Source organism: Diabrotica virgifera, chromosome 5 (assembly GCF_917563875.1).
Source record: "Diabrotica virgifera virgifera chromosome 5, PGI_DIABVI_V3a".
Lineage (NCBI taxonomy): Eukaryota > Metazoa > Arthropoda > Insecta > Coleoptera > Chrysomelidae > Diabrotica > Diabrotica virgifera.
In genome coordinates, this window is record NC_065447.1 from 252,993,205 (window position 1) to 253,011,680 (window position 18,476).

Below are 18,476 nucleotides of genomic sequence, written 5' to 3' on the forward strand. Positions count from 1 at the left end.
TCGCAAACGCACCGATTTTAAAAATAATTTTTAATAATTAAATGTAATTATAGTTTATAATAATTTTTATTTTAAGATAATATAAGTCTTTCTTTAGTCAATGACTGTAAAATAATTTCTTAATTGTTATAAATAAAGGCACTACGATTTAAGAAAAAATAAACAATTATCTCGGCTTCAGTTGGTTGTAATTTTTTTTATTTTTCTATAAATCTTCGTTTCGTCTTTAGCAACAATAATCTGTAAGTTAGAAACTCATAGGATGTACAGGGCCGCTTCAGCTCTAAATGTTTATAACGAAATTTGCCCTCTTATTTTCACACCCAACATTTAGCTCGGCTTCAGCTGGTCGTAGAAATTTTTTATTTTTTTATAAATCTTCGTTTCCTCTTCAGCAACAATAATCTGTAAGTTAAAAACTCATAGGATGTACTGGGCCGCTTCAGCTCTAAATGTTTATAACGAAATTTGCCCCCTTATTTTCAAACCCAAAAATTAGAGGTTTAAAAATGTTTGTTTTACGCATTTATTTACATCAGAATATGAAAAAAAACTCTTTAGAAGGAGATTGGATGTTACAACAACTCTACGATTTTTCTTCAAAAAGTTGTAGCCTTCGACATTTGACCTCTTGGGATAAACAACTTATAATATCTAAGTAACAAATTCGTTAATCCGGCCTTGCAATTTTTTATGTTTGGAATTGAAAGATCTTCATTTTAAAGCTTTAAAAAATAAAAAAAAAATTATTTCTACAATAAATAACGCAATTGTAAAAAACGGCCATTTTGGACTTTTCGCATGCTGTTTTGCAATAACAAATAAACGAAATTAAACTTACCATAGCTCAAATTGTAGGTTTTTTAATTTACTACAACTTTCTATCAAAAAGTTTTTCTCTAAAATCAATATCCTAAGCTGCAAAATTAAAAATCTTTAAAAATTGCAAATTTAACAAATGAAAATCGCAATTAAAAAAAAGCTCACAATATTTTTGGTTACATTTTAGTAGAAGTTATTCCTGGCATCGTCCTTTACAACACCTGATAGGTTTCAAAAATTCCTGAATTATATCACGTTTTTTCACCCACAGCCTGGGGTAATATCCTTCACGAACTGTAGGTACTTCTCCAGAAACCTATTGTTCTATCATACATCTCTATAGCTCTAGTCTAGGAACTATGTAGTACGCTTTCCCAGGGTCTATAAATACCAAATGTACCTCTCTTTTCTTCTCGTCGTATTTCTCTATCAATTGTCTCAAAGCAAACAAGGCATCTCTGGTCCTCTATCCTGGCATAAACCAGATTGTTCTTCTCCTATTGATGTCTGTCTTCTCAACATTCGCTGTGCAGTTCTCTTTCAAATTTTCATTGTGTGCTATATTAACTACATACCTTTATAGTTCTTACAGTCCTAAACGTCACCTGTATCTTTATACATTGATACTATCACACTCTGTCTTCTGCATTGGACATCCTTGCTTATTTGTATCATTTGTCACAAAATATCAACCGCTTCCGCTCCTAGAGCCTTCCAAACCTTCACAAGTGCTTGTCTCTCGCTATCTTCGGTATTACATTCTCATTTGGAATTCCGCATCCTGTATCTCTCCTCCGATGTTCTTCGTTTAACAACTTTCTTAAGTACTCATACCATTTTTGCTTTATTTCAACATCGGTTCTTCACACTCTACCATCAGTACTCTTAATCTGCCGTAAATAAGTCCTTTGATGACTTGTTCCTTGCTTCAGTAATGCTGTATAACCTTTTCATCCCCTCAGGTGTTTTCAACTCTTCATACAGCTGTACAGACCATCTTTCCTTAGCAGGAGCTACAGCGCTCTTTGCTACCTGGTATATCTCCTTACCTTCATCTGTTTTAGATCTCTCATACCGTTTCCAGCCTTTTCCTTCTCTCTTCACTCTCCAGCTGCACTTCATCATTCCTCCACTAATTTCTTTGTCCCTAAGAGGCCAATTACCAGATGTTTTTCTTGACTAAAGACTGAAACGATTACAATATTTATTTTGTTTTTTCAGGTGATGCTGCACTGTTCGGGATCAATGGCTTTAACATGCTATTGGACGGTGGATATTCCAGAAAGGCCTGCTTTTGGGACTTCGTAAGACACTTAGATAGATTAGATGCTGTGCTAATGACAAGACTGAATAATAGTAATGTAGGAGGAATTAGTTCAGTGCTAAGGAGGAAAAAGCAAGATGCTCTCTATCCACAGATAGGACACTTTTTTTGTAATATTCAGGTAAAACGTACAATACAGTAGATTTTTAAGTAATTACTTTTTCTCAATACATTCGAGCTTAATGTTAATTTGTTGTTTTAGGAGAGAAAAGCTATTCTGAGTCCAGATGGTGATAAAGACAAGGATCCACTGTTGATCAACTTACTGGAAGAAGGTCAAGAAATCATATCTAATCTGCGCCATTTAAATCTAAATCCTCAGGTTTGCTACAGAGATTCCGAGCCTATTAATTTGTACCATAAAGTAGGACATGGTACTTTAGATATGTACGTACTTAGTCCGGCCAAAGACTCTAAAGAAGTTAGAGAATTCTTATTAAAGTGGAACCACAGCGACCAAAAACTCTTTGCCAATGCAAAATCTAGTCGAGACTTTAGTTTTCCAGTTCAGAATTTAATATCGATATCAGCCTTGTTAGTCTGGCGTCCTGCAAATCCCACTGATACCATTACCAGGATACTTTATCCTGGAAGCTGTCCGCAAAACAAAATACTCGAAGGTTTAGATAGACTTAAAAATTTAGATTTTATCAAACATCCAGTATGTAGCGAAAAATCTCTCGTACCCATTTCAACTACCAAAAAGACTGCCAAAGAAGCCATATTCGACAGAATCATTACCAAAGAAAAACCTACCGTAGAAAAGAAAGAAAACAAACTGATAGAAAACGACTTACCTGCTGTGAATGGTGATATTAAGGAAAAAGAAAAAATCGTCAAGAAGTCAGACTCAACTGAAAGCGACAAAAGTACTAAGACTAAAAAACAAGACGAGCAAAAGATAATAGAAAATGGAGACAAACCAAAAACCAAACCGAAAGCTCAAAAACCAAGAGGTGAATCTCAACAAAGAAGGAAACCGGCAGATAAAAAATCGCCTACCATGGCCAAAAAACCTGTAGAAAACGGTGATGTTAGAAAAGTAACCAAACAATCTCCTCTTACAACCCCAGCGAAGAGTGCCAAAGATGCTAATAATAGAAAAGTCCTAGAAAGTAAAGTTAAAAAGGAAGTAGCTAAACCTCCAGTGACAACCGAACCAAAGCCTAAAGTAGAAAAAGCTGAGAAAGTAGAAAGAAAACCAATTTCTAGAAGACCTCCTGCTAAGAAAGCACCTATTAGTCCTGCGAAGAAAATAGTTAACGGAGTACAAAAACCTGACTCTATCTCCAGAAAAGGAAAACTAGACAAGGAAGGTACTACCGACTCCAGCACTGTTAGTACTCCTTCGGCAGATCAAGAAAGTGTACTTAAAAAAGACATATCAAAGCTAACACCCGATGAATTCCAACAAATGAAGGCACAAGAACTAGCCGAACTAAAAGAAGAGCAAGAAGCTGTGAAAGAAATCGAAGCAGTATTTAGAAAGGGAGAGGTTCGTAAAGATGACGATGAAGCTCTTAGAAAAGTAAAAGAAGTATCAATAGATGATAAACTAGATACAGAAGAATACCTCATTATTGAAAAAGAAGAAATCGAGCAACTGTCTTTAGAAGAGAAAGAAACTAAAGATGAAAATCTAAAACTTGCTCGAGATAGCGAGGAATCTGAAAAACAGAGAAAATCGAGCAAAGAAGAACAAGAATTAGAAAAACAAGAAATTCAAAAACAACTAGCTGCTGTCCAGGCTGAACAAGAAGAACCCACTAAAGCTAAAGACGAACCAGTTCAAACAAGTAAAGTTACTAGTCCCGAAGAAAAAGTAGACGTTTCCACCGATAAAAAAGTGACAGATAAAGAGCCTGATGAAGAAGTTAAAGATGTTGGAGAATCGCAACCAGACGAAAAAGTTTCTGCTACTGTAAAGTCAGGAGATACCACAACTGCTCCAACTCTACCAGAAGACGAAAGAATTCCTCTAGACGAAATTAAAGAAGACATTGGACCTATCGAAGAAAAATACGTCAAGGAAGAAACAAAGGAAAAGGAAGTCCCTACGATACAAGTTCCACCAAAAACATTTGACACTGTTTCCAAATTACCAAGTGTTGTTGGTATCAGATTAGATAAGCAACAACACATACGAGACATTGTGAAAACTCCAGATGAAGTAGCGGACTTGCCTGTACATGAAGAAGTAGACTATGAGTATACTCATGAATTAAAAGCTGAAACTCCGAAATCAAACGATATTATTGAAAAGAAAGACGAGCCAACGAAAGAAATAGACGCAGGTTTCAGTAAGGAAAAAGCTAAAGAAGAAGAAACTGAGAAAGATAAGGATGAGGTTGTTATTCTCGAAGAAGATAGCAAGAAAGCTATGCAAGATGAACTAAAAACCTTAACAGACATTGTACTAAAAAGCGAATCAATATTAGAAAAAGACATATTAAAAGAATCTGAGAAAAAATTAAGTCAGGAGTTAGAAGACACCAAAGAAATTGAAGACACAGCAGTGGAAAAAGAAAAGGATAAAGATGAGGCTGTACCCTTAGAAGAAATCGACAAAGATGAAGACAAAAAAGAAGTTGAAGAAGCAACAACACGTCGCAAACGATCCCTACAATACTCTGAAATGCCAAAAGAAGAAAAACCAGCAGACACCGCTGTTGAGGAAAAGCAAGATGTCGTAGTTCAAGAAAATGTTGCAGAAGAACAACTCGAAAAACAGCATGATGAAGAGAAAAAGCAGGATGATGAGGAGAAAGACAAAGATGAAGCTGAGGTCAAAGCTCTGGAATCTATACCTTCAGTGAAAGAAGTACAAGAAGAACTAGTTAAAACTACTGAACAACTTGTACAAGAAACAAAAGAAAGCACAGAAGAATTAAAGAAAATTGAAGATAAATTAAACAGTTTAAAAGAAGCCTTAGTTGAACCAGAAATAGTTACAGAAAAAGCTGCGGAAGATACTACGCTAGAAGATATAGAGAAAGTGGAAATTCTTGCAGGAGTCGACAAACTAGAACTTGGAAGGAAATCACCAAAAGAACGGGAAGGGGATGTTATGAAGATAGTTGCAGGAGTAGCAGAAGTTCTTAAATCAGATGCTCCACTAGAAGAATTCGAGAAGAAAATTCCTATAACTACATACAGCACTTATTCGACTCCGTATACTCAAGAACTCCGAGAAACACATATAACTACTGTTGACTCTCCAACCATAGAAATGAAAGTTATCAACACAGATATTCCCACTATTCCTGAGGAACCACATAACATTATTGCTTCCTTTTTGAACGAAGAAAGAAAAATTGCTCCAGTACATGACGGCACTCCTGAAAGTACTTCTCCAAAAGGACAAAGTACTTCCCCTGAGGATAAGAAAAAAAATTTACTCAAAGAATCCCAAGAACTTATGATGGCTACATCAAAAATGTTATCCGATATTAAATCCGGAAAATCTGAAGAAAAACTTGAAGCTGAAGAAGTTACAGATAAAGAAAAAACTGAAGTCATCGAATCTGAGGAGAAAGAAAAAGACGAGGGTAAAGAAACCGAAGATGAAGAAAAGCCTGAGGAAGATATAGGTACAGTACATCGAATGTTGGTTACAGCATCGAGTGAAGATGGGGGAGAAGAGATTGAAATTTGCCCAGTTGGTACCATCACATTCTCTAGAAGTTCCGAAAGCTCTGGAAGAAGTTCACCAGATCCTTCTCATAAAGTGTCTCAGAAATCTTCAATCGTCGACACTATATCTGACACCTTAAGCACGGTCAGACAAGTAGGAGAACTTCATTCTGAAAAAGATTCAGGTACGAAATATTTTTTTATTTAGACAAATTAATGCTATAAACTCCTCTTATCATGGAAATTAAATGTATACCCAGATGTATGTCCAGAACCTCTACCGACAAACGAAGACAGGAGATTCCTCAGATAATTTTAAGACAATTTAACCAAATTCACCTAGTCCGAAAATGCTTCCTAAGGGAGCTAGAGCTCTTTGAAGATGGCGTCTTGTCATTAGTTTTTCTTAAATACCTCCGGAACGCTTCCGTTAGAAAAACTAAAATTGGTAAACATATTTATCTTTCAGAGATAAATCATTCGATCCATTGTGCATTTATAGTAGGTACCAGTCATAGTCGTCCGTTTTGGGTGGGGCAACAGTTATTTTATAGCATAGCTTTTTTGTCTTTAACTTTGAAGCATTTTTGATACTAGATTATTAAATTGTGAGGTATTCTAGTACTTAAAAGTACTCATGCTTTAAGTCGATAGGACACACCGTTTTCTAGAAAAATCGATTTGAAAATTTTTCGTTTCCTGAATTAAAAAAAAAATTGAAAATAGTTTCAAAAAAAAACGGTGTATTTTACCAACTTAAGTCGAGAGTAACTTTTAGTACTAGTACAAGTACCTCATAATTTAATAATCTAGTGTCAAAAATTCTTAAAAATTGAAGACAAAAAAGTTATGCGATAAAATAACCGTCGACGTACCCAAAACGGATGCACATGACCGGTACTAGCAATTCGCAATTATTGAAATCGATTCATCTGAATTTAATTTTAAGAATTTAAATAAAATTACCAGTTTTCTTTTTTTTAAATAGTTTTTTTTTTATTTTTTTTTTTATTGATATTAAATAAACGAAATCGATTTTTTTAGAAAACGGTGTATCCTATCGACTTAAACTAAGAGTACCTTTAAGTATTCCAATACCTTACATTTTAATAATCGAGACTCAAAAATGCTTAAAAATTAAAAACAAAAAAGTTATGCGATAATATAACTGTTCCGCTACCCAAAACGGACTCCTGTGACCGGTACTAGAAATTTGCAATGGATAGAATCGATTTATCTCTTGAAGATAAGTATGTGTACCCATTTTCGTTTTTCTAAATATAAGCGTTCTGGAGATATTTAAGAAAAACCAATTACCAGACGCCATCTTCAAATAGCTCCAGCTTAGCTCCTTTAGGAAGTATTTTCGGACTAGATGAATTGGGTTAAATTGTCTTAAAATTACCTGAGGAATCTCCTGTATTCGTTTGTCGGTAGAGTTTCTGGACACCCTATATATAGATTTTTCTCTGTCTCATGGGCACCAGTGAATGTTACTCTGCAGTTTTGCTCTTATCTGATTCAACACTAATGAGACTAAAATTTGGTCTAATATGGACTAATCACTGAGCTCTGGTGTAATCTTACTTGCACATGAAATTTTTCAATGCCTTGTTCTAACTTGTTCTAACACTAGATGTTACTCCCTCATACATATCTCTCACAATCTTTACATATTCACCAGGAGCTCTTTCTTATCTTCCACTACAGAATTTCTCGGGCAACTCTATCATATGTTTTCTCAATATCAATGAATAGGTACCAAATGAGTATTTGTTTCTTTATAATGAAACTGCCATTAGCTGCCTTATAATGAAAATTGCATATGCTGTTGATCTGCCTTGCCTAAAACCAAACTGATTATCGGATTTATCGCCTTCTTCACACATCCGTCTATCAATTATTCTCTTCCGTATTTTCGTTTGAATTCGTTCAGTACCACTGCCTTCTTTCTTTATTTACTTTACTTTTTCGTGTCTGGATCCGACTACAGTTTTTCTACCCAATATCGGGCCACGGCTACACCCTTTTTATTTGCGAGCCATAAATCATCGAGGGTGCACTGTGATGGGCAAAGTCTGCATACTCTCAGGTGCTCCACGTTCTGTATTTCCCCACATTCACAAAGTGCGTCGTTATCTGTCTTGATGCCCCATTTAATGAGGTTCTGTTTTACAGGGGCAACACCTGTGCGTATGCGGTTGAGTGTCCGCCAGGTTCTCCAGTCCAGGTTCATTCCATTAGGTCGTTCTGGATGTAAGGGGAACAGTTCGGGTGGTTCGACGCTGACATTTCTCATAAACCTTTTCCTTGATTTAAGTCGGCTAGTTCCTGACGGTTCGTCAAACCCGTATAATTGGTGTCGTTCATCGAAAGTTTGCCTGAACTTCTCCACATATTGTGAGGCGCATCTACGGTCGTCTGGTGATGCAAATCCAGCTGCCCGGTACAGTAGGGGTAGAGGGATAGGCTTCATGCAACCGGTCAATATTCTACATGTTTCATTTAACGCCGTGGTGACTTGTTGGGCGTGTCTAGATCTACCCCAAACGGGACAAGCATATTCCCCTGTTGAGAAACATAAGGCCTCAGCTGTTGACTTTAAGACCTGAGGGTTTGCACCCCACTTGCTCCCTACAAGTTTCCGGAGAAGGTTGTTTCTCGTAGAGACCTTTTGTCTTGTGCTCTGACAGTGGAATTTATACGTTAGTGACCGGTCTAGTATCACTCCAAGATATTTGGGCCTATCAGTATGTTCCAAACGTTGTCCTTCCCAAGAAACATTCAGTTTTACATGCACCAGATTGTTGTTGAGATGGAATGCACATACTTGGGTTTTTTAGGGTTTGGTTTTAATGAGTTTTGTTTGTAGTAAGTTGACATCATGTTTAAAGCCTCTTCCGTTGTCGACTCCACTTGTGTGAGTGTTTTCCCCTTTACGGCGATACCAAGGTCGTCAGCGTAAACAAAACTCTCAGCCTGAGGGTGCATTGGTTGGTCGTTGGTGTAGATGTTAAATAGGGACGGCGCCAGAACGCTTCCTTGAAGTAGGCCATTTTTTGGGTTCTCCATCTGCTCTTCTTTCCATTTAGCACAACGTAGAAGCGTCTATTACACAATAGTAATCTAATGATATTTACCAGGTCATAGTCAAGCACAGTGTTATAGATCTTAGCAAGGTTCTGTGGTTTATAGTATAATAGGCCGCTGTGAGGTCTATCAAGGCTACTCCCATTATCTTTCTGTTCAAATCCCTCCTCTATGTACTCTGTTAGGTTCAGCACTTGGCCTGTACATGATTTACCTGGTCTAAAGCTTGCTTGTTGTGGGATTAGTTTTGCATCTAATTTTTCCTGGATGCGGTTCAAAATCTTTCTTTACTTCAGTAAGGGGTACCAAAAGTTTTTTATTACCAATAAAATGATATTGATTTTGTACTTCACTTCCTGTATATTCCCATATTCATTAATCCTTGTCTTTGATTTCCAGTATCATCAAAATATTTTTTTGTTGTAGGAATTGATGATGCCAATGAAGAAGGTCAAGAGAAAACAATTGCACCAGAGCAGCAACCAAAAGAGAGCGACGCAGCTGCAGTGGAAAAAACTGAAGATCTTCCATTATCTGGCAAGTCTAGTCCCGATGTTAAGGATGCTTCCATTAAAAGTATAGCTTCTGGAAAATCAACCCCTGATCTTTCCGACTTTGACAAATCTAAAGAAATCTCTGCTGTTGAAGACGATAGAAAAGAAGATGACCTTGGAATTTTAGATAAACTCGGGAAGAAAATTGAAGACACGCTAACAACAGTAGAGGAACTAATTCACCCAACAAAAGATGATGATGCAATCACAAAACCACAAATTGACGAGGACAAGGTTGAAAGAAAGAGTTCTGTTGTGGAAATTGGAGACAAAATCGAAAAAGTATTTGAAGAAACCTCATATGATATCACTGCCACACCTGACACGAAAGATGTCAATGAGAAATTAACAACACAAATTGACGACTTATCACAAAAAACTGATCTAAAATTGGACAAAGAACCAGTAACAGAAAGCACAGCAGCTATCATAAAAACAGAATTGGATGACAAGAAAGTTGGTCTTCTAGAAGATTTAGATCACAAGTTAGACGATGTAGAAAAATCGGTAATAGAAATTACTTCTGGCATAGAAAAGAAGCGAGATTCCATCTCAGATAAAGGAAAAGATTTAGAAAGAGAAATAGATGATCACGTTATTAAAACAAAAGATGATATTGTCGATCATCTAGAAGATAAAGTAGAAAAACTAACAAAAGATATTGAACATCCTGTAGTCCAAGATAGTGGTCATGGTTTAGATGCAGCCAAAGAGTTAAAAGAGGAAACAGTTGAGAAAACACAGGACATCAAGATTAGTGCAACTGAAGCTGTTGATGATAAAGACAAAAAAGATGAAGCTAAAGAAGAACTTTTGAAAAAAACAGAGCTTGTCGATTTAGTTAAGGAAACCAAAGATGACATAACTAAAACTATTGAAGAACAAATTTCAGAGGTGCATCATGAAAAAAGCCAACCTAAGGAATCACAAGATCAGATAGTTCAAGACATAAAAGATAAAAAAGAAGATATACAAGTAACTACACAAGATATAGGTAAAGATATAGAAGAATCCGTAATAAAAAAGACAGATGAACTGTTGGAAACCACTGTAGGTATTAAAGAAGCTGCTAAGGATGATAAAGAAGAAATAGTATCTAGCATAGATACAATGGTTGAGGACAAAGGAAAAGATACAAAAGAATCTTTAACCAAACAAGAAGATATAGTTGCAAAGGAAATTAAAAGTGCCGTTGAAACGGCTAAAGATCTAGCAACCGCTTTGGTGCAAGAAAAGGATGACGTACTACAAGACATTAAGACCATTCAAGATTCAAGTAAAGATCTTAAAGAAGAGGTATCAAAAACTGTTTCTGAAATCGAAAAAGGTTTTGAAGAAGAAAAAGAAGAAACTCAGAAGGATCTTAAGGAAACAGAAGAATCTTTAAGCAAAAAAATAGAAGATGTTATTAGCGAAAAGAAAGAAGACCTTCTTGAAATCGTTAAGAGTAGCAAGGAAGATGTCACAGATACAAAAGAAGATCTAGATAAGGATAAAGATGATCTTGATGATCATTTAATACAGGACAAATTTGCTGTAGTTATTGATAAAACTAAAAGGGAAGAAAAAATAGAAGATATCAGTCAGAAAAAAGTTGAAGATATTATTGATAAAAAGGAGATCAAAGAAATTCCAGCAATTCAAGAACATGCTAAAGATAAATCAGCACACATAGAAGATGTAAAAGATAAGCTAGAACATCAGATTGATATAAAAGAGGAAATAGAAGATGTAATAAACCAGCAAATACAGATCGAAGAAAAGGTTTTAGATATCACTAAAGAAATTAAAGATAAAGGAGAACAAAAGGACATTTCAGATGATATTAAAACGACAAAAGAATCCAAAGACAAATTAATTGAAAAAGAAGGTGAACTAGCAGAAGACATAAAAGAACAAAAGGACAAAGCACAAGATATCATTCAGGAATCGCTTAAGGATGCAGAAGATTTCATATCTAAAAAGAAAGAAGATTTGGTAGAGGCTTCAAAAGACATTAAAGAAGACTTGATTGTAGACGAGTTAAAAGACAAAACGCATGACGTTAAAAAATCAGTTGAAGAGTCGATTAAAGATATATCTGATGATTTACCTGAAGAAACAGACAAAATTAAAGAAGAAATAAAAGATATAAAAGATGTTTCGAAAGTGAGCATATCAGACACGGTTCACGAAATAGAAGAAACAAAGGATAAAATTTCTAAAGACATAACAGACAAGCAACAAGAGATCGAAACAGTAGCTCACGGAATAGTCAACGACATTGAAGAAGATATAAGCAAGCAAAAAGATAACTTATTTGACTCTGTAAGAAAGGTGGAAGAGACAACTGAAGAGGAAAAACTTAAGTTAGATGCGACTATTACAGAAGTTTGCAAGGACTTAAAAGACACTGCAGAAGATGAAAAGGAACATGTTAGTACAGTCATCGATGACTTACATGACAAAACAGATAAACTTAGTGATGACATTAAAGACAAGTCAAAAGATATAAAGGATGCAGTGAAAGATACATTCAGTGCTTTTACTGAGAAGACTGCTGGTCTCTTTGGTAGTATTAAAGACACATTCAAGGAAAAACATGAAGAGGTTAAGTCAGACGTTACTGAAACTTTGGATGGTTTAAGCACCAAGAAAGATGAAGTAATCCAAGAAATCAATGATACTAAACAAAAAATAGAATCAGACATCCATGACTCGGTTAAAGAAACTGCGAGCGAAATATCCAAACAAAAGGATGATGTTATAGAAGATATTAAAGGTACCATGGTGGAAAAAATTGAAGATCTGAAGTCAGCAGTAGACAATATAGATGAAAAGAAAGATGAGCTTGTAGAGCACATAAAGGAAAAAAAGGAAGATATAGCAAAAGCCGTTGGTGATACTATTAAAGATAGTGAGGAATTTTTAACTCAAACAAAAATGAGTGTTTTAGAATCGTTACCAGATGGCAAAGACGTAAAACACACAATTGAAACAAATATAAAGGAACCTGCTAAAGATATAATAGACGAAATATCTGGAATGAAGGATAGTGTTCTAGAAGGTATTAAAGATGCCATGTTACAAACAACACAAGATGTAAAAGAAGAAGTGGAAACAGTAGATGCGAAGAAGGTTGAGATTGTAGACAGTTTGAAAGACATGAAACAAGACATAGTAAAAGACTTACGCGAAGGCATTAAAGAAGCTGATGAATTTTTAACTCAAAAGAAACTGGACACTGTGGAGGCAGTGAAAGATATGGCAAGTACAGTTGAATCCAAACAAGAAGAAATTAAAGATATCACAGCAAAGAAACATGATGAATTAACAGAGAAAGCTGATACAGTTTTAGAAGACGTAAAGAAGGGATTGGAAGAGACGAAACAAGAATTAAAAGATGCAGCTGCATCCAAGACAGAAGAAATTAAGGAGATTACATTTAAAAAACATGATGAATTAACGGAGAAAACCGATAAAGCTTTAGAAGACGTTAAAAAGGAACTGAAGGATACGAAAGATGCGTTAGAAGACGCTTTTGATTCCAAAAAAGAAGAAATTAAAGGAGTCACCGCAACAAAACATGATGAGTTAAAGGGGAAAGCTGAAGAAGTTGTAGAAGACGTTAAGAAGGAATTAGATGATACAAAAGATGCTTTAGAAGACACTGTGAAATCAAAAAAAGAAGAAATTCAGGATGCCATCGTAAAAAAACATGATGAATTAAGGGAAAAAGCGGACGAAGCTTCAAAAGACTTTAAAAAAGAACTTGAAGATACAAAAGATGCTTTTCATGAAACTGTAGAAGCTCTTACGGATAAAAAGCAACAACTTGTTGAGGATCTACAAGGTACAAAGAAAGACATTGAGTCAGATATTCATGCTGCTTTGATTGCAACAGAAAAGGAAAAAGATAATGTAGTAGATGCAGTAAAAGACATTAAAGAAGAATTGCAGAACGAAATTAGTGATGGTGTTAAAGATATAAAGGAAGACATAGATAAAACGATGGATAATATTGTAGACACAAAGAAAGAAATATCAACGGGCTTAGGGGATGCAATTAAAGATTTAACTGAGAAAAAAGAGGAACTAGTTGAAGATGGAAAAGAAAAAGGAGATAAGATTAAAGCTACCATTGAAGATAAGGCAGAATCATTAAAAGCGGATACCACTAATGTCTTAACAGACTTAGCGGAAAAGAAAGACAACTTATTAGAAGATCTAAAAGATAAACAAGAAGACATTAAGTCCTCTGTAAAGGAGGTAAAAGAAGATGTACAGATGGGTATAACTGATTCTTTAAAAGACTTGGCTGGAAAGAAAGATGCAATTATAGATGGTATAAAAGATAAGCATGAAGAAATAACGTCTTCTGTGAAAGAAGTAAAAGAAGAAGTAAAGGCAGGTATAACTGATTGTTTAAAAGACTTGGGTGTAAAGAAGGATGCAATTATAGATGATATAAAAGATAAGCATGAGGAAATTAAGTCTTCTTTGCAAGAAACCAAAGAAGAGGTAAAGATAGGTATAACTGATTCTTTAAAAGACTTGGCTGAAAAGAAAGATGCAATTATAGATGATATAAAAGATAAGCATGAAGAAATAACGTCTTCTGTGAAAGAAGTAAAAGAAGAAGTCAAGGCAGGTATAACTGATTGTTTAAAAGACTTGGGTGTAAAGAAGGATGCAATTATAGATGATATAAAAGATAAGCATGAGGAAATTAAGTCTTCTTTGCAAGAAACCAAAGAAGAGGTAAAGATAGGTATAACTGATTCTTTAAAAGACTTGGCTGAAAACAAGGATGTAATTATAGATGATATAAAAGATAAGCATGAGGAAATAAAGTCTTCTGTGCAAGAAGCAAAAGAAGAGGTAAAGATGGGTGTAACTGATTCTTTAAAAGACTTGGCTGAAAAGAAAGGTGCAATTATAGATGATGTAAAAGATAAGCATGAAGCAATCAAGTCTTCTGTACAAGAAGTAAAGATAGGTATAACTGATTCTTTAAAAGACTTGTCTGAAAAGAAAGACGCAGTTGTAGAAGATGTGCATGCCACTATTCAAGAAGTAAAAACTGATATAAAGGACACAGCTAAAGATGTAAGTGTGAAAAAAGATGAACTATTTGGTGCTATAGAAGATAAAAAAGAAAAAATTAAATCGAGTATTCAAGATACACAAACACATCTTGCTGATCATCTAGAAGAAAAAGCAGCCGAACTGTCAGATGGGTTAAAACATACGCAAGCAGAAATTAAATCAACTGTACAGGATACTGTAAGTACAACTAGAGATTCACTAACACAAATAAAAGACGAATTATCAGATACAGCACTCAAGGGTAAAGAACTTATTCATGAAGAAAACGGAAAATTGAAAGAGACTGTTGAAGCTGCAGTTACAGAAAAAGAAGAAGCATTAGAAAAAGCTTTCGATAAAGTAGCTTTAGCTGTTTCGGAAACTGGCATCGATACATCCAAAGACCTTCATACAGAAATAGAAGAACAAAAAACAACCCATGCTGTATCGGATACAAAAGATTCTATAGGTTCTAGTATTAAAGATATAGAGGATCAAATTTTAGAAGCAAAGGACAACACAAAACAGATGATTCAAGATAAAGTCTGCGATCTTGAAACAGCAAAAGAAAATTTGGTAAAAGATGTTAAAGATAAAGTTGGAGATGCGCTAAAAGAGAAAGAAGATGATTTAATTCAAGCAAAGGAAGGTGTCACAGAGAGTTGCAAAGAAATGAAAGAATCTGTCCAACATGCTGTTCAAGAAAAAGTTGATGACGTATTAAAGAAAACAGAAGAAATTTGTGATGGTGTAAAAGATGCGAAAGCAGATATTGTTGATAAAAAAGAAGAGTTAAAGAAGGAGTGCCAGGAAAAATGTGATGATCTTACACAAAATCTAGAGCAGGAAATAAAAGATGTTGAAGAAGGTAGTCATGGTATTATAGATTCAATAGATAAAGGAATATCAGAAACTTTAGAATCAATATCAAGTTTTGGTAAAAGCTTGTTTTCTAGTGAAGAAAAGTCTGACAAAAAGGAAACACCGACAAGTAAGGATAAAGAAGAAAAATCTCCTTCAGAAAAAGAAACGATGGATGAAAAGGTACTAAAGAAAGAACAAATTCTTGAAGAAGCAGCCGGTGACTTAGAAGACACGTTTAAGACTGTTATTGACATGACTCAATCTGTAATATTCGACAAGTGTGATAAACCTTTTGAGGACGAGTTGTCAGAAGAAGAGGAGTCCGTTAAAGAGAAAGAAAAGCTTCTAGACAAATTGACCGATGACGTTGAGGAAACTTTTGAGACTGTTGAGAAAATGGCAAGAAGATTATCATTTGAAAAATGTGATACTCATACAAAGGAAGAGGAAGCCCTTCACGAAAAAGAAAAGCTTCTGGACAAATTGACCGATGACGTTGAAGAAACTTTTGAAACTGTTGGAAAAATGGCAAGAAGGTTATCATTTGAAAAATGTGATACTCATACAAAGGAAGAGGAAGCCCTTCACGAAAAAGAAAAGCTTCTGGACAAGCTGACCGATGACGTTGAAGAAACTTTTGAAACTGTTGAGAAGATGGCAAGAAGATTATCATTTGAAAAATGTGATACTCATACAAAAGAAGAGGAAGCCCTTCACGAAAAAGAAAAGCTTCTGGACAAATTGACCGATGACGTTGAGGAAACTTTTGAGACTGTTAAGAAAATGGCAAGAAGATTATCATTTGAAAAATGTGATACTCATACAAAGGAAGAGGAAGCCCTTCAGGAAAAAGAAAAGCTTCTGGACAAATTGACCGATGATGTTGAAGAAACTTTTGAAACTGTTGAAAAAATGGCAAGAAGGTTATCATTTGAAAAATGTGATACTCATACAAAGGAGGAAGAACGCCTTAAAGAAGAAGAAAAGCTTCTGGACAAGTTGACCGATGATGTTAAGGAAACTGTTGAAACTGTTGAGAAAATGGCAAGAAGATTATCATTTGAAAAATGTGATACTCATACAAAGGAAGAAGAACGCCTTAAAGAAGAAGAAAAGCTTCTGGACAAGTTGACCGATGACGTTGAGCAAACTGTTGAAACTGTTGAGAAAATGGCAAGAAGATTATCTTTTGAAAAATGTGATACTCATACAAAAGAAGAAGAACGCCTTAAAGAAAAAGAAAAGCTTCTAGACAAATTAACCGACGATGTTGAGGAAACTTTTGAAACTGTTGAGAAAATGGCAAGAAGGTTATCATTTGAAAAATGTGATCCTCATACAAAGGAAGAGGAAGCTCTTAAAGAAAAAGAAAAGCTTCTAGACAAATTAACCGATGATGTTGAGGAAACTTTTGAAACTGTTGATAAAATGGCAAGAAGGTTATCATTTGAAAAATGTGATACTCATCCAAAGAAAGAGGAAGAAGACTTGCAAAAAAGTCGCGTTGCTGTAACTTTAACAGAAAAACACGAAAGTGAGGATATCAAAGAAAAATCTTCTCTAGAAACTGAATCCAAAGTTACTGAAAAGGGAGAGAAAGAAACGATGGAAAAAGATAAAGAAGTACGTTCACTGCCACATGTTCATACTGATACTTCTGATAAAGTTGAGACAACAAAGATAGACAAACCTGAACATAAGACTGTTGAAATATGTGATAATAAACAAGATTCTATGAAGACTGTTCCGTTAAGCGTTGCTAGCACTTCTTTGAAAAAAGAAAGTGAAGAATTAGAGAAACAAAAACAACTACAAGACAACCTGTTGCACGAAAAACAATTTCCGGGTCGTAGGACTCCACCCACGGCACCAGTAAGTCCGAATATTACAGACGATGTCAAATTTTCTGGTACTTCAGACCCGTTGGGTAAAGAAAGTCATTCAGATCTAGAACACCTGTCCTCCTTGACAGATGTTTCCTCGGAACAGTATTCAAGACACGGTTTCGATAGAGACAGCGACGATGAAGAGGAACAATACAGTATCACATCACAAGTTGCGCATTCCAGAGACTCATCACAAGCCGATTTCGATGTTCTTCGGAATCAAGATCCCATGAGTATGTCATTCTACGGAGCTCTTCCTGACGAAGAACCCGTAGAAGAACTGCACGATATTTCCAAGGAGAAGTTACCTGCTTCGTCCGCCGATAAGACTGATAGTACAAAGAGTGATGAAAAGACACAAGGACCTTCAACCTCAGGCAAAAAGGACCCGATAGAATCGTGGGGAAAGCCTTTGGAATTGCCTGCCCCAACGTACTTATACGAAATCACCAACGCCAAATACTCCGTCACCAGCCAGAGGCAAGTGACTGGCATTCATCACAGGCAGTTACCTACAAGTAGCTCCAGACCTTCCGAGAAGATGGATATGATGACCACTAGCTTCTATGGGCAGTTGCCTGATGACGATATGGATCCCATCCATTCTTGGGGTAAATATTTAGCCCAATATTATAAAGTTATTTGATTTTTTAAAACATTTCTTTAATATACTGATAGCCAAAAAAAATGGAACAGTTTATATACGGTTATTTATTCGGATCAAAATTAGTTAATGTTGTTCTGAAGCTATTTTCTTGTGGCATTTTTATAATAAATTACTTTTAATGGAAAATAAGCCCCAATTTTACCAAAAAAATGATTTTATTAACGTTTCGAAGTCCAAATCGGGTTTCGTTGTCAAAAAACAAAATACTACTAAAATAACCAAAAATGTTGTTGCTAAGTAAAAAAAATTCTTCTAATAATTTATCTAAATGACTCATTTATATTGGCAATTCAACGTATATTATACATTTTAAAGTAGAAGACTTTAAAATGATATCGCCACTATTTATGAGTTGCGTTCCTGGGACGACTTTACTAAAAGATAGTTCATTCGATTACATGAAATCAATCCCAACTCGAGAATATCCGTCACAAAAAAAATCATAGCATGTGATCTGTCTTTAAAAAGACAACCAAATGCAACGATGACAGTAAAATTCATAATCCTTAGTGCCCTTCAGTGCGTAGGATGTTATCAAATAACAAGAATATTATAATGCATACTTCAAT

The 18,476-nt window shown here is 35.3% G+C and overlaps 1 protein-coding gene across 7 annotated transcripts in view; it reads left to right on the forward strand.

Annotated features, from left to right (window-relative positions):
* LOC114326716 (microtubule-associated protein futsch) overlaps positions 1-18,476 on the forward strand; it is an 84,355-nt gene that overhangs the window by 51,635 nt on the left and 14,244 nt on the right. Inside the window, exons 4-7 of one of the 7 annotated variants that reach the window (XM_050651127.1) lie at positions 2,044-2,267; positions 2,349-5,964; positions 9,296-15,890; positions 16,149-17,851. In XM_050651127.1, coding sequence (XP_050507084.1) covers positions 2,044-2,267; positions 2,349-5,964; positions 9,296-15,890; positions 16,149-17,851 — 12,138 coding nt within the window. Of the gene's footprint in view, positions 1-2,043; positions 2,268-2,348; positions 5,965-9,295; positions 17,852-18,476 lie in introns of all 7 variants that reach the window. The other 6 variants (XM_050651124.1, XM_050651128.1, XM_050651125.1 and 3 more) reach the window with 6 other exon arrangements.